Source organism: Phascolarctos cinereus, unplaced genomic scaffold, assembly GCF_003287225.1.
Source record: "Phascolarctos cinereus isolate Bilbo 61053 unplaced genomic scaffold, phaCin_HiC Scaffold_4;HRSCAF=312, whole genome shotgun sequence".
Classification (NCBI taxonomy): Eukaryota; Metazoa; Chordata; class Mammalia; order Diprotodontia; family Phascolarctidae; genus Phascolarctos; species Phascolarctos cinereus.
In genome coordinates this window covers 651,152,730-651,169,353 of record NW_027555847.1, presented here as the reverse complement: position 1 = coordinate 651,169,353, position 16,624 = coordinate 651,152,730, and the positions used below count along the sequence as shown (strand labels likewise).

The window sequence follows — 16,624 nt, the reverse complement described above, 5'->3', positions numbered from 1 at the left end:
TATGGTGTTAGTATAGTGAATTAGATTGGGCTGTTTTAAAACAAAACAGGCAGAGTGATAGCTTACTCTGATTAAAAGAAAAATAGTAATAACATGAGACCTAGTGGAAGGAAAACCAAATTTAACAATTAACAGGGTTGATTTACTAATGAATGGAAGCAAATTGCAGAACAGATTAGAAAACAAAACCCATCAATTTGCTGTTTGCAAGTAATAGCTAAACTGTAAAAGTAAAGGGTGAGAATAAAATATGTTAGATTTCAAGTGAGTGAAAATAAATAGTTTACAGTTATGATTTCAAATAAGACAATAATAAACATAGATATCCTTAAGATAGACAAACAGGAAAGCAGCATTATGATAAAAGTAGTGGAGCTCATAGGTTCTTAAAGAGGGGCTTTAGAGGCCATCTAGTGAACCTAGACATAAAAAGCAATCTATTCTTCAATATAGCTGATGAGGAAGAGTAGTAGTAGTAGTAGTCATTCACCCTTTGCTTAGAGATTAAAAGTATTTTTTCCTAATCGATTTAAAAATGAAATTAGCATCCTGAATTCATTTTGAGCCATAGCTTGTTCAGTGATTAACAAGGCAGAGAATCTCTCATGGGAGACAGTTTAGTCCAAACCATACCTGAATAAGAATCCCTTCTGCACCTAACAAGTGGGAAAGACCATTCTCGTTTCAGACAGCTGTAATTGTTAGGAAGTTTTTTCTTATATCACATTGAAATTTTCCTCTTCACCTTCCAGCCATTGCTCTCAGTTCTGCCCTTTGGGACTGAGCTAAACAAGTCTTATCTTTCTTCAGTATGATAACCCTTCAGTTACTCGAAGTAAGCTAGCATGACCCCTTCAAGTGTTCGTTAGTCTAAGTTTACATTCCTGATTGCTTCAGCCAGTACTCAAGGGGACGATCTTAAGGGCCTTAGCCATCCTCGCTACTCCTCTGGATGCTCCCCACTTTAACAGTGTCCTTCCTAAAGTGTGGTTCTAGGAACTAGGAACTGAACACAAAACAAATAATCCAGGCGTGATTTGACTTTATCCCTACTGGGCCTCAATTTACTTGTCTTTAAAATGAGATATTGGATTATAAATGACTCCTAAGGACCCTTCCAGCGTTAAATCTGTGATCCTATAATCTATTATTTTTTAATGAACTAGTAGAACAAAGAGGTGGCCTTTTTCAAAAACTAACAATAAACTATTAGCTAATTAGGTTTTTAAAGAAGAAAGCAAAATTAAATTAACATCAAAAATTTAAAGAGTGAACTCATAACAAATGGTGAGGAAAAAATAAATTTATAAGAAACTTGTACAGCAGAATAGATGGCCACTGAACAGGAACATAAGCTAAATGGAATGAGAAATTACAAAATGTAAACTGTTAAAATAGGAAATTGTAATCTTAATATTTCCGTCTCTGAAAGAAAGATTAAGCAAACCTCTAAAGAATTCTTATAGAGAAAAAATCTGGGTCTAAATAGATTTACAAGTGATTTCTCTCAGATATTTAAAGAAAGAATCCCCAGGTTATATAATCTTTTTTTTAAATGAAAGAAGAAGGTATTCAAAGCATTTTTTGAAACAAATGTGGTGCTGATTCCAAAAACAGAGAGGAATAAAGCGTAAAATAATACTATATATCAATATCACTAATGAAAATTGGTCCAAAAGAATAAATAAAATGTAAATCAAAAAAAGTATTCATTTTGACCAAGTTGGATTTTATATACTAGAAATAAAATCATATTAACAAACGTAATTATATCACTGGGTGCAGAAGTAACTTTTAATAAAATATATCTCTCTTGTTAAAAATAGGAATAAAAGGACTTTTCTTTGATAAAATATTAGGCAGCTGGCCCAGTCACTTAACCTCTTCCAGCTTCTTTCCTCACATGTAAATAGAGATAATAAAAGAATTTACCTCCCAGGGTTATGAGGACAAAATGAGATAACCAAGGTCTTTGTAAAGGATAAACATTAGAAGCTTTCCTAGCAAGAGTGGTAGAAAAGTAAGGCTGCCTACTGCCTCTGTTATTATTTTATATAGTGGTGATCCAAGTGTAATAAGCAGTAAGACAAAAATAAGGAATTAAGGGACTAAGGATTATTATGGAAGGCAAAATTATCTTTGTGGACACTACGATCTACATGATTTATTGAGAATGCCTTCAGCATGATAGCATTATATACAAAATCTACAGAAATCATTATTTGTGTATATTACAATAATCAAGACAAAAATAAGAGGAAAACCATTTAATATAACAAAATGGAGTGTTAATATAGTTAACCTAACATATATAAATAAAACTGAAAACAATTTTCACTGAAATTAACGTAGAATTAAATAAGTGTTCATATCACCAAGGAGGTTCTTGTCAAGAAAAGACCAATTTCTATAAAAATGTTCTAGCACTATTTGTACTAGTAAAAATTCATAAATGAGCCATGTGCTTAATGATTGGGGAATATCAGAACAAATAGTAACGTGTCAATTGGCAATCATTTATTTAAGCACCTACTGTGTCCTAGGGACTATTCTAGGTGTTAGAAATACAAAGACAAAAATGGAATGGTCCCTGTCCCCAAGGAACTTACATTCTCTCAGGGAGACAATGTATAAATATATGAATATGTACATAAGATATGTAAAAAGCCAGCATGAGAGTAATAACAACTGGAGGATGAGGAAGATAGTGCTTGAGCTAAGAGAAAACAAGAGATTCTACAAGACAGGTTAGATTTGAGGGTGTATTCCAGGCATGAGGGATACCAGAGGAAAGACATAGAGTTGGAATTTAGAGCGTTTGACTGCGTAAGGAACAGTGAGAAGATCAATTTGACTGTACCATTGAGTCTGGGAAAGAGACCGATGTGCCTGGAATGAGTAGTTTGGGGCCAAGTTGTGCATAGCTTTAGAAGCTTAAAGAAAATCAACTTAGCCAGCTGGTGTGGAAAATACATTGGTGTGGGGAGAGACTTAAGACAAGGACAGAAATTATGATGCAATTGCAGTAGTCCAGATGAGAAGGAATTAGGGCTTGAACTGGCAAGGCCCCAAGATGGTGACAGTATAAATAATGAGAAGGGATTCTATGTAAGAGATGTTGTGATGGTAGAAATGGAAACATTTGGCAATTGATTGGATATGGGGGGGGGTGTCTGAATGTAATGGAATGTGCACCATAAGGAACAAGAAATAGGAAGAATTTAAAGAAATTTGAGAAGACTGATGTGGGATGCAGTATGAACAGAGCAAAGAATGTGTCATGCAATTACAACAACTTTATAAACGAAGACAACTTTAAATGGCAACAAAACTCAGATCAAAAATGAAGGACAACATTGATTTTTACAAAGCATTCATCCATCTTTTGGACAAACAAAAGTTACCAAAGTGTAAGCTTGTATGTAGCATCATTTGCAATCACTGTTTAATGTTGTTTTATTTAACTTTTAGTGAGGATTGTAGAGTCTGGTATATCGAATGAGCAGTAAGCTTTTTATGATGTTTTAGAACAAAAGGTATTCAGTAAAAATTTTTTTAAAACAACTGTTGAAATTATCAGAGAGGTTGAGATCTGAGAAAAGGCTATCAGATTTAACCATTAAGAGACTGATAGTATTTGAGGATTGTAGAAAGATAAGTATATCATTCTGGAAAGCACTTTTGAGTAATACCAAGAAAGTGACTCAAATGTTCATAGCCTTTGACCCAGACCTCTCTTTGTTAGTGATACTCTGCAAGGAAATAGGTGCCAACTATACAGGAATAAAAAGAAAGCCTCTGTATGTACCAAAGTAGTAATGCAGTGTTTTTTTGTGGTAGTAAAGAACTGGAAACAAAACAAATGACCATGGAGAATGGCCAAACAAATGGTAGCGTGTGAATATAAAGGAATATTGCTAATATTAATAATATTATAATGTTAGCTAATATTGCTAAGTTTTAAGAAACAATGAATATTATGAATACAGAGAAGCATGGGCGGATTTACATGAAATGACACAAAATGAAGTAAACAGAACCAGGAAAACCGTATATACAACATCTGCAACAGTGTCAATGGCAAGAATAACAACAGAGCAGTTGAAACCAAACAGTGTGAACTTGGACCCAAAGAAGAGAAACGAGAAGGTGCTTCCCCTCATTCTCTCTAGAGGTAGAGGACTATAGGCATGAAGCCACTCCATATAATGTCAGATGGGTTCAATGTGTTGGTTTTGTGAGACTGTTTTTGGTTTTATTTTCCTTTTTTATAGATGATTTGAGGGTGGGGGGGTAGAGGCAGGTCATAAAAACAGAAAATGTAAACATGATTTTATGTTTTACAAAAAGATTATTGATAACTTTAGAGCAGTTTCAATAATGTTAAGGTCAGAATCAGATAGTAAGGGATGAAGAAGTGAGTGGGAGGTGAGGAAGTGATGGCAGTGACTTTAAATAGCCTTTTCTAGGCATTGGTTGTGAAAAGGGGGAAAGATATAGAACATTAATTTGAGAAGAGGGCAGGGTCAAGGAGGATTTTTTTGTTTTGGTTTGGGTTTTTTTGGCTAGGCAATGGGGTTAAGTGACTTACCCAGGATCACACAGCTAGTAAGTGTTATGTGTCTGAGACCAGATTTGAGCTCAGGTCCTCCAGAATCCAGGGCCAGTGCTCTGTCCACTGCGCCACCTAGCTGCCCCTGAGGAGGATGCTTTTAAAAGTGAGAGAGACCTAGGTATGTTTTTCCAAGGGCCAAGCTTCTGGTAAAAATAGAGGCATGTGGTATTAAGGGCATAAGGGATCACCACACAGTACTAATTAGCATACATAAATTTGTGGTGGACCCAGTTGTGTGGCTTTCTCCTGTATTGATCAGTAGCAGTGTAAGAGTAGATAAAAAGAGAGTAACAAGGGTTTAGCAAAGCTAGAACAAGAGGACGTGGGGTCAGGGAATTTAAGGAAAGGAGACCATGTGTAATAGTACTCGCTACCTATAGGTCAAGATTGAGGGTAAGAGATACTAGAAACCATAGTGAAGATTGGTTGTAGTGAGACGGGGGCAACTGATGAGACAGGAAGTTACAATCATTGAAGGCAATTTCAGATTCCCCTATGAAGAAGGTATGAGTGATGGGAGGATCTTAGTTTGACCATGTCTGTGAGTGGCTGAGATAGAATGAAGGGATAGATCAAGAAAGTTGAGATTGAAGAATTTGGAGGCCAGGGTGTTCAAGAGGATATCGTACATGTATGTTGAAATACTCAATCATGAAGGCATGGATTAGGATGGAGACTGAGATCCAGGTTCTAAATTCCTGGCTCACCTAGATGATTAAAATACATTGAACCTCAAGGGAAACGTTGCTGAGTGATTTCATCAATCTAAGGATCTGGAAGTAAGCAGCTGGTGTGTCTCTCCTGTGCCCAGTGTGTTGGCAAACATGAAAGAAAAATAACTGGTACTTGAAAGGGTGGTCTGAGATGTGGAGGCTTCTGGTATAGGATGACAAAGGGGAGTTTGTTAATGTTAGAACAGAGGGCAGAAGAGCAGGACAGCAGAGGAGGATAGGGACTGGGCAGTGATTTCAGGGGTAGGTAAGATGATTGTAGGGAGGGGAAATCGGTGCCAAAGCAGTGATGTTAGCCTGTATTCTTTTTCCAAATACCAAAGAAGCTGGGGATAAAGGCAGATGAAGTGTTTGGGTCAGTAAATACTTGTTAATCTCAGTGCCAATTCTTTTGCTAAATGCTAGCATGGGGACAGGTAGAGGTAATAATGCATACCTAGAAAAGAACCTGCCTCTCTACTGGGCTCTTGATTGAACTTAGATTCTGTGTCCTGAACATATTTTTGGCCATGAAAAGCCTAATGTCTGGGTGCATGGTAGTTATGGGGGACTGAGGCACTCCCAAGTTTTCTCCCAAGTTTGATTGGCTACTGAGCAGTGTAGATACTACCTTCCCGTATGGCAGTAGTCCCTGGGGTGAGGCTGCCTTTGAAGCCAATCCTGAAGAAAGGTCTGAGGTTGATCATCCCCCGGGTGAGTGATGGTAACTCATTTACATATACTTATGTAAATGGCCTATTTTTCCCTATTCATTTACATCTAGTTGTTTTCAGTCTTCTGACTCTTCATGACCCCATTTGGGGTTTTTTTGGCAAAGATAATGGAGTGGTTTGCCATTTCCTTCTCTAGTCCATTTTACAGACAAGGAAACTTAGACAAACAAGGTCAAGTGACTTGCCCAGAGTCACATGGCCAGTAAGTGTCTGAGGCCAAATTTAAACCCAGTCTTCCTGATTTCGGGTCCTGTACTTTATCCACTGCACCATCTAGCTGCCCATTTTTTCATTCTTAGGATCTTAGAATTTTAGAACTGGATTGGATCTCAGTCTATCCACCCTCCTTTAGGAAATCCTTTAGGAGGCTGAGGCCCAGAGAAGCGAGGTTACTTTTCGGGGTCATACTACTAAAGGTCTTTCCTCCATTTGGGAAAAAGCAGATGATCTGTATCATTTGGCGCAGTGGATAGAGTACCAGCACTTGAGACAGGAGGAACTGAGTTCAAATCCAGCCTCAGACACTGGATATTTCCTAGCTGTGTGACCATGGAGAAGTCACTTGACCCCACTTGCCTAGCAAAAACAAAAACAAAAAGAAGTGTTGTTAGGAATTAGCCATCAAGGCCCAAGTAGTCAGTTAGATTGCTTGAGCTGAGAAAGGAGGCAATATATATTTGATTACAACCATGAGCACACTCTTCATATTTACTCCTTGGGTTCTTGACACTCTTCAGTGTTCTCTATGTACTCTGGCTCTCTTATAAATGTATCTCTGCATCTTCTAGCGGAAGATAACATAGCAGCTAAAATTTTGTCCTACAACCGAGCAAACCGAGCAGTAGCCATTTTATGCAACCATCAGCGGGCAACTCCTAAGACTTTTGAGAAGTCCATGCAAAATCTCCAGACAAAGGTAAATAGATAAAGATTACTAATAACTGTGAATGAGGTAGTTTTTAATGTTATAGACCCCACACACACACACACACAATCCCTCCATTTGTCTTCTGGAGGTGTGGCCCTGTATATGTATGAGGTCCCTGGGAAGTAACTAATAGCCCTCCCCTCATCTCTAAGCCAGGTTTCTTGAAGTCATAGAGCTATTTTTCAGGGAAAGTTTCCTTCTCTGAGTTCTCTTACCCTATTACTGATGTCCAGTTACCCTGTTTCCAAGCTGAGGAGGAGTGACTTTGTTCTAGGTTCCTGCACATTGAGCTGAATATAAGCTCTCCAAAGGTAACTAATATTCCTTCCTGATCACAGTGTGACTTAGAGCTTTGGAGCCTAATTCCTAACCAAAAGAAACTTGTTTGAAAGTAGTAGTGGTCCACTCAGGCCTATTATGCCAATGAGTTAGAAGTCTTCAAATCCAGCCTCCTCATTTTACAGGTGACAAAACTGAAGCACAGAGAGCCAAAGTGAGTAAGGGGCAAAACTGGGATTTCAGTCCAGGCCCTCTGCCTGCAAACCCAGTGCACTTTCTTCTCTTTGCTGCTTCATGATCCCCCCCCCTTTTTTTTTTTCAGCTAAGTACTACAGTGCCTTGGTAAATATGAGATCTAAGTGGAGAAGCCCCATCATATGGAGTGGGAAGGGCACTGAACTTGGAAACTGGGTTTGAATCCTGTGTCAGGATTCTTTCTAGCACTTGATCTTGAAAATCACATAACTTCTCTGACTCAATTTACTCATCTTTAAAATGGGAACTAATTCCTGCCCTTAGTACTACTAGGCCTATGAAGAGGACCACATGAGATGATATATTTTCTTTGTAACTGTAAAATATTCTTAAGTTGTTGTTAAAAATAGATACTATATTAGTGCTAAAGTATGTGTAGTTAAGAGCATGAATCCCACTTCAGTTTTAAGATTTACTAGTCTCCATTTTTAGTGTTTTAGAAGTCCAGATTTATTTAACATAGTGGGTCAGTAGCATCATTGCAGAGATAGAAAGGCACATCTGATATGATATATATTACGTATATGAGTTCTGTTTTCCTATTGGATACCTTCATATGAATAAAGAAGTGATCATTTTCAAAGTAGAGAAGACTTGAATGCAATAGCTAAAGGCCCATTCTGAACTGATAGTGGCTGAGCCCCTAATGGGTGAAAGGTTGTAGAGGCACGGACTTCAGTTCCTTATGAGCAAAATCTTGGGCTGCTTCAGAAGGTGGTGGGCTCTCCTTTACCAGATATCTGTAGATGAAGGCTGAGTGACTGTTGGTCAGGAATCTTGTTGAAGGGATTCCTGGCGATATTTCACTTAGACTGGGCTCTCTTTGAGGTACCATCCAACTCTTAACAATTCTCTGAGGAAGGGCTTGTCTAATGGAATTTTCTTTTGAAGATTGATGCTAAAAAGGAGCAGCTAGCCATGGCAAAACAGGAGCTAAAGAGAGCAAAAGCTGATGCCAAAGCGAGAAAGGATGTCAAGTCCAAGAGGTAAGCATAACAGGTCTGCACAGAAGCATCTGGTGGTGGCCATTGTGTTCCAGCATTTGTCAGAATTGATGAATTATCTGTTGCGATTAAAATGTTTCCTTGAATAGTTCTCTGATTATTAATACCAAATTTAGTGAGGTAGAGATAAATATGGTTAAGTTTTACCTACTCTTCATTTTGTCATCATACTGATTAACAGCTGATCTAAGACCAGTAGGGATGGTTTGGGGCACATAGGGCTCTGATGGGAAGAACACTGGACTTTGAAGTCAGAGGACACACCTGGACTCTAGCCCCATGACTTGGTGACCTAGAGGAAGTCACTTCCCCTCTATGTCTGTTTCCTTGCATGTAAAATAAGGGGATCAGACTAAGTTCTTTAAAGGTATCCTACAGGTAGAGAATCTACTAGACTTTCCCTTCACACTGGAAGATCCACAAAGGCACGGGCAGCATCTCTTCCTCCTTCCATACGGTTTCAGGAACTTCATGCAAAACTTGCCCAGAGTCAGGCAAAGAGACAGAGAGAGAAACATTGGCATTAGGGGAGAAACCGAGAGACATTAGGGTGGAAATAGCAAGAGGATGTAACTGAGACACAGTAATAGCAAGATACTACAGATGCCAAAAATACTTATTCATGGTCAAAAGCCCAGCAGTTTGGGAAAATGGATGAGAAGAGAAATAATTTTATATAGCCAGGCTCCTTCAGGTACTACAATTTTTATTTAAGATATCCAGACAATTAGGGAGGACAAAATTGATTTTTTTTTTTATTTAAATTTTAAAAAATTTAAGACAGAAACAGCAGTACAATGGAGGCTTAGCCCTGCCCTCTGCCAGAATGGTACCCTGTGGATAGCTTCTCAATTAGGACTTCTTTTTCTCTCCATGAGTGAGAATATAGAGGCAGGGGTAGATAGAGCACTTTTATCTTCAGGTCCTATTCCCAAACTGTAGCTTTTCCCCCCACTGGAGAAAGGGAGGACTTGTCCTTGTTTCGTTGGAGGTCGTAGTTCCACGCTGGACATTTTAGGCACTAAATCTTATGTATCCCAGGCTAGCATATGGAGCAATCTTAGGTTACACAGCCAGTGATGAGCTAGTAAGTTTGGACTATATCTCCTAATTCCCAGCTTTGACAAGCAAGTTGTATTATTCACCTGTCATATGTGGAGGAAGGGAAAGAAAGTCCTGTATTTTCTGTTGTTTTGCCACTGGGTTGAGAGATGCCTACCTCTCCTCATTGTATGGCAATTGAGAAGGAAAAGAAATTGAGAGATGACAGGAAGTTTCTTTAGATCTTCTGTTATATCATTTTATTAATAGTGAGGTTGAGAGCCCAATTCTTTCTGCCTGTAGTATGCTGAAAAGCTCAGCAGGTACAGTAAAGCTGAATTCTGGCCTGTGCTCTGCAGCTACCTGTGTGAGCTGGGGCCAGCCTTCTCAGAATCTCCTCTCCACTTTGCGTTGTTAGATGGGTGCTAGCTAAGCTTTCTTCTGGCCGTAACATTTTGCTTTTTCTATTCCTGTTGAGTCAAGCTGCTTGGGAGCAGACAGATGTTCAGATGAGAAAGTGATTAAGTTCATTCTTATTCTTTTTTTCCTAGTAATGTGGACAAGAAGAAAAAACTGCTGGCCAAGTTAGAAGAACAGCTCATGAAGCTGTGCACCCAAGCCACAGACAAAGAAGAAAACAAGCAGGTTGCCCTGGGCACCTCCAAACTCAACTACTTGGATCCCAGGATTAGCGTCGCCTGGTAAGAGAAGCCAGAAAGAGGCTGGAAGAACCTTCTTCTAAATGTGCACTTTTTCAGAGGTCTTGGGTTGTGTCCAGGGGAGATGGGGTTCTACTAGTTGAAAAGGGCAGAAGCAAATGATTAGTTCTCCTGAGACCTTTTGTCATCTAATATTGACCCATCTGTTCCTAACAGTGGTCTTGAGTCAACTTCTTTGATCCTCTTCTTTTTCCCAGCGTAGATTTTTAAAATAATCCAAAGCCTTATTTGTGGTATGTGGTTCACTCACCACCCTTAGCTTATTCTGACCTTCAGTTCACAGGATGGTGTCACACTTTGATATTCATTCTGACCTCTTCACACATGTGTTTGCAGAATCTGAATTAGCCACTGAGGTCCCTGTGCCTAGAACCAGAATGCTCCCCTTCCCCCTCTAAAATTGAATAGAAAGAATACCTCCATGAAGTCTTTCTAATTTCGCCTTCCTCTTCTCAATTCTCCTTTTGTTATGATTTAACTCTTAACCTCATGTAGCATTTTTTCTTGTAACTTTCTAATAATGTTCTTACCATGCAATATGTTTGTTGGACCTTTCCACAGGTGTAAGAAGTTTGGAGTGCCAGTGGAGAAGATTTATAATAAAACCCAGAGGGAGAAGTTTGCCTGGGCAATTGATATGGCAGATGAAGAGTTTGAGTTCTAAGCTAGCATTTCTGTATCTATTTTTGAATCGTTGAGGTTTTTCAATTATTAAACAACATTGGGAGGAATTTTGTACAATGAAGTATTTTACTAAAGATGTATTTGGTTCTGCAATCTGAGTGCTGATACTGCTTCCTTGGTCTTGGTCAGAAATGTAACTGGGATCTCCTTTCTGATGTGGCTGCTGAGGTCATCAGCCTTTTGATTTCTCTTGCTTCTAGGACACCATTAAGTTTTATGACAGCAGTCCATCTCTAGTGTAATATTTATTCCTTGAATTTACTGGTAATAATGAAAACCTGAAGGGAAAAGCCAAAGCCAAACATTGTATGTGGGTGTGTGTGAGTGAAGGAAGTTTTTAGACATTAATTGTGAATTTCCTTTTTACTTAGATATTTAGTAGGTTTTCCAAGATGCAAAGTCCTAGATTTCTTTAAAATCAGAAACATGAGCAGCTCTATTACTAAGGAAGCAGCATCATGAATCATCAGGGACTAGAACTTGGGTCTCCTGATTCCCATTCCAGAGCTTTCTGTTGTAACAGTCTGTAGATTCACAAAGTTAAATCTGGGCGAAATCTTGTAAGCCATGTAGATTAGATCAGCTTCCTTATTTGGAAAAACATGCCAGAGGGAAAGAAGACAGACTCTCAGGTATTCGGAGGAGTGGAAGGGAAGGCAGTGAAAGTTGTCAACTTTTTTCATGCCTCTACGGGGCCTGTTTCTATTGTCTCTCCATCTCCACACATGAGGTGAGCCTGACTGCGCACTTTTGAATCTCTGTCCTTTTGGCTTCTCAAATAATACAAGGTCTCCCCTCCACACTCCAGCTTCTTGGGAAAACACATCTTAAGGCCAAGATCCCATTATCATTTCTCTTCAGGGCTCAAACCTCAAGTAAAGCCCAGATGAAAAAGTATGTCCTCAAACACCTCTTCCCCCCCCCAGCAGGGTTGACGTGGGCCCGACTCAGTTCCACAGTGTTCACATTGCTACTCTGGCAAGATATGTGACCAAACAGTTAACCAACAGATACTTGGTTTTTTTTTTATTAATTTATTTTGACTTATCAACAATCATTCCCATAAGCTTTTGAGTTTTAAATTTTCCTCCCTCTCCCTCCCCAAGATGGCTCACAATCCAACAGATACTTCTTGAACAACTGGCTCTTGGCCAGGCTCTTTAGGAGACACAGGACACAGGTAACATTTGGTCCCTCTCCTCAAAGAGCTCATAGTCTTAATGGGTGACAAAACATGCACACAAAGAAGAAGACGACAATTCCATGCTCAAATGCGTGGTATTGACACGAAATAGTTTTAGAAACACATTAAAAATTGCTGAGTCTTGGAATAAGTAGAGAAGGTTTTCTGGAAGACATGGGACCTCAGCTGGGCCTTGTAGGATAAGGTAGAAGGAGGGAAGGGGTTCCAGATAACAAGAATGGAGGCTCAGAAGCAAAAACAAATGTGGTACGTATTAATAGCAAGGAAACACAGATAACTGTGGTGGGCCACAAGACCAACCCGAGTACTTTAGTTTATGTCCTTTAGACAGTGAGAATCCACTGAAAGATTCTGAGCAGGATTATAATGTCAAATATGATAGTTGGGTTTGGGGGTTTAGAGAGTGATTGAAAAGAGGGAAATTGGTTTTATCCGAGGACAATGTGATTCAGCCCAGAAGAAAATGACAGAGTACCAACAGAAGAACTAAAACTTTTGGTGATTATTTCTCAATATCCTTTGCTTCCATTTAACTATACTGATTTTTTTCTTTATTCCTTTGATCTGTCCTGAGTAAGGAGGGGAAAGGCCCTGAAGACTGTCAGTTTCATCAGTGATACAGCACTCGTTAATTGCCTCTTTACAGGTGACTTTTCTAACACAAAACCAATTGGTTTTGTCTCTGTCCATAAGGCCATTATAATTTGAGAATTATTTGAAAACTTTTAAGAAGTAGAAAATCCAGTTAAGAATTTTCCTTTACTTATTCACATGAAAAGTTTTGCTGAGGAGTATGTGAACTCTGACTAAAGACTTTCTCACATTTGTACTCAAAAGACCTTTCCTCACTCTGAATTCTCTGGTGTTCAGTGGCATCAGAGTTAAGCCTAAGCATTTTCTTACATCTATTAAGTTTTTTTGGTTTCATTTCTGTGTGGATCCTCTGGTGTTCGATAAGTAAGACAGATTGATTGAAAGCTTTCCCACATGCATTACATTCATAGGGTCTTTCTCCTGTGTGAATTCTCTGATGCCGAATGAGATTGGAGCTCTGGCTGAAGGCTTTGCCACATTCTCTACATTCATAGGGGTTCTCTCCATGATGTATTCTTTGATGTCTCACAACATTTGAACTATGGATGAAAGTTTTCCCACATTCATTACATTCATAGGGTTTCTCTCCAGTATGAATTCTCTGGTGTTTAATAGCATCAGAGCTCTGACTGAATGTTTTTCCACATTCATTACATTCATAAGGCTTTTCTCCAGTGTGAATTCTCTGGTGACGTATAAGGTTTGAACTCTGGCTGAAAGCTTTGCCAAATTCTTTGCATTCATAAGGTTTCTCTCCATTATGAATTCTCTGATGTCTAACTACATGTGAGCTATGAATAAAAGTCTTTCCACAGTCACTACATTCATAGGGTTTCTCTCCAGAGTGGATCCTGTGGTGTTTAATTACATCTGAACTCTGGCTGAAGGTCTTCCCACATTCTTCACATTCATAGGGTTTTTCTCCAGTGTGAATTCTCTGGTGTTTAATAATATCTGAATTGCATTTGAAGCTTTTCCCACATAAATCACATTTATGGGGCCTCACTTCTTTGGCATTTCCTTGATGTCTAACAAAATTTGAATTCTGACTGAAGTTTTTCCCAGATATATTCAGTTCATGGTCTCCCTTCCCTCTGGGAGTTTTCCCAGACAAGGAATCTTTCTGCCTCTCTGAATTGTCCTCAGTCTTACAAGATTCATGGAACTCTGGTCCCTGGAGGACATCCAGGAGTCCCAAAGATGGCAGCCCTGTGTGATATGATAGCGCTTCCTTAGGAAACTCTTGCATTGGGGTCCAATCTTCTTTCTCAGTACCAATCTCATAGCCTAAAACAAAACAAGACACAAATGTCACCTAATTTCTGGAAAAAAAATCCTTTAATTTCTAAAAGATATCGAATACAATGGATGTTAAAAGTACTTTAAAATATGTAAAGCACTAAAGAAGGCAATATTACTGCTAAATGGAAACCCATGGCTATGTCACGTTTAAAGCCCTTCCCAAACTAGTATCTCCATTCCTCCCTTTCATGTGTTCTCTTGTCCAATGATGCTGGCCTACTTGTAGTTCCTCACACGTGATGTTCCATCACCTTATTCTGTCTTTTCACTGGCTGTTTGCTATGCCTACGATGCTCCCCCTCCTCACCCCCACTTTCTGGCCCTCCAGGCTTCTCAAAACTTCCAGCTCAAATCCCATCTTCTTTAAGCAATTACCCCTAGAACTATCTGTCCCCACCACCCCCAGTGCCTTCCTTCTGAGATTACTTCTCATTTACACTGTGCACATCTCCTATGTACACATTTACTTACATGCTGTTTCTCCCATTAGAATGTGAACTCCCTGATGGCAGACACCATGTTTTTGCCTTTAACTGACTGGATAAATTATAGACTTTTTAAAACCTTCTATTAAAAGACATCTAAAATCTATAAAGATTTGACACCTTTTGAACAAGCACTATTCTCAAATAGATAAATGGTAAAGATAGAGCAGGTGATTGTCAAATTTTTTTAAACAACCAATTTTTAAAGTATTCAATCAGAAATTCAAATTTTAAAAACTTGGAAATGAAACCTTAAGAGGTCATCATTCAGGTGAAGAAACAGGCCTAGAGAAGTGAAGTAATTTACTTAGGGTGGTATTAAGTATAAGGATCTGAATTTGAACCCAGATCCTCTGACTCTAAATTCATCAATCTTTCCTTTGAAATCTTTGAAAATCTGCTTTCCCCAAACCTGGATTGCATGTCAAACTATGGCAACTTTTCACTCCTCTAAAACTCTAGGCAGGTATGATTAGAGCTAGGCCAGTGGTAGAACCTCCAGAGTTCTAATTATTTCCATCCCAGGAACCAATTGTACTCAGTTATTTAGAAAGTAATCCTGTCCAGAGCCATGCTCCAAATATTAACTTCATCCCAAGTTTCAGTGATAACCCGCAAGATCAAATTTGCCTCCTTTCACTAAGACTTCTAACTCTGGACTTCTGGGAGCCAACATGGCAGAGTAAGCAGTAAGTCTCTCTCACTCTCCCTTACTGACCTCTAAAAACCCAGAAAATATCACCCCTGGAAAAACCCTAGAACAAGTGGGCCAGCAGAAAGGGTACAGCAGTCTTTTAGCCCAGGAAGCTTGGGGGATTAACAAGAAAGGTACCTCTTGCTCTGGTGGAAGGGGAGCAGTACAGGACAGGTGTCCCAGCAGGCCAGTGATGAGCCCCACCTCAGCAAGCCAGAGAGAGATCCTGAGCCCCAGGGTGGTGGCAGGCGAGCACCAACAACCAGGACCTAATCTCCCCACCCCTATGCCTTGGCACAGGCAGGGGAACTGGTAGGCTCCAGCTGGGAAAACCACCATGTGTGCCAGCACAACTCCAGGCAGACAGGCTTCCTCCAGGGGCCAGACCCCCACCCGTACCCTGAGAGCTTCAGTGTTGCTGACCCCAGACCACCACCAGGTAAGCTGCCAGACCCCTATAGCCTCCAGCTGCCAACACCTGAGGCCCCAGCACACAAAGCCAGAGACCAGGTCCCTGGCCACCAGCACAAGAAGCTTGGATCAGTGTCCTCTGTGCTCCAGCAGAAGAGCTCAACTTGAAAAGCCAGGAAGTAGGCAAACATCATGAGGAAAATGCAGAAACAGACAATGAGCCATAGATTCTTTCTTTGGGGACAGAGAGGATCAAAACAAATTCAGAAGAGGACAACATTGTCAATATACCCACATCTGAAACCTCAAAGAGGAATATGATCTAGTCTGAAGCCCAAAAAGCCTTCTTGGAAGAGCTCAAGAAGGATTTTAAAATTCAAATAAGAGAGGTAAAAGAAAAATTGGGAAAAGAAAGGAGAGGTATGCAAGAAGAGAGTCAATAGCTTGGAAAAGGAAGGACAAAAATTGACTGTAGAAAACAGATCTTCAAAAAATACAGTTGGCCAAATGGAAATAAAAGCACACTGAAGAAAACGACTCCTTTAAAAAGTAAAATGGGCCAAATGGAAAAGGAGGTGCAAAAGCTAATTGAAGAAAATTCATTAAAATTTAGAACTGGGCAAGTGGAAGCTAATGACTATAAGACATCAAGAATCAATCAAACAAAATCAAAAGAATGAAAAAATAGAAGAAAACATAAAAAATACCTCAGTAGAAAAACAACCTGGAAAATAGATGCAGGAGAGAGAATTTAAGAATTATTGGTCTACCTGAAAGCCGTGATGAAAAAAAGGGCCTGGACCCACATATACAAAAATATTTATAGCAGCTCTTTTTGTGGTGGCAAAGAACTGGAAATTGAGGGGATGCCCATTGGGGAATGGCTGAACAAGTTGTGATATATGAATGTAATGGATACTATTGTGCTATAAGAAATGGTGAGCAGGCAGACTTCAGAGAAACCT

General features: G+C 39.4%; 2 protein-coding genes across 4 annotated transcripts in view; one reads left to right on the top strand and one right to left on the bottom strand.

The window, feature by feature from the left end:
• The window catches only part of TOP1MT (DNA topoisomerase I mitochondrial), an 81,494-nt gene extending 70,432 nt beyond the window's left edge, over positions 1 to 11,062 (top strand). For all 3 annotated transcript variants that reach the window (XM_020994859.2, XM_078153803.1, XM_020994860.2), the window contains 4 exons: positions 6,848 to 6,975; positions 8,413 to 8,507; positions 10,118 to 10,267; positions 10,847 to 11,062. In XM_020994859.2, the coding sequence (XP_020850518.2) occupies positions 6,848 to 6,975; positions 8,413 to 8,507; positions 10,118 to 10,267; positions 10,847 to 10,949 (476 nt within the window). In that variant the 3' untranslated portion in view covers positions 10,950 to 11,062. The remainder of the gene's footprint in view (positions 1 to 6,847; positions 6,976 to 8,412; positions 8,508 to 10,117; positions 10,268 to 10,846) is intronic.
• Positions 11,063 to 11,147: 85 nt separating this feature from the next.
• Positions 11,148 to 16,624, bottom strand: part of LOC110214140 (uncharacterized) — a 33,966-nt gene continuing 28,489 nt past the window's right edge. The window contains 1 exon segment of the mRNA XM_078153805.1: positions 11,148 to 13,775. Coding sequence (XP_078009931.1) covers positions 12,937 to 13,775 — 839 coding nt within the window. The 3' untranslated portion in view covers positions 11,148 to 12,936.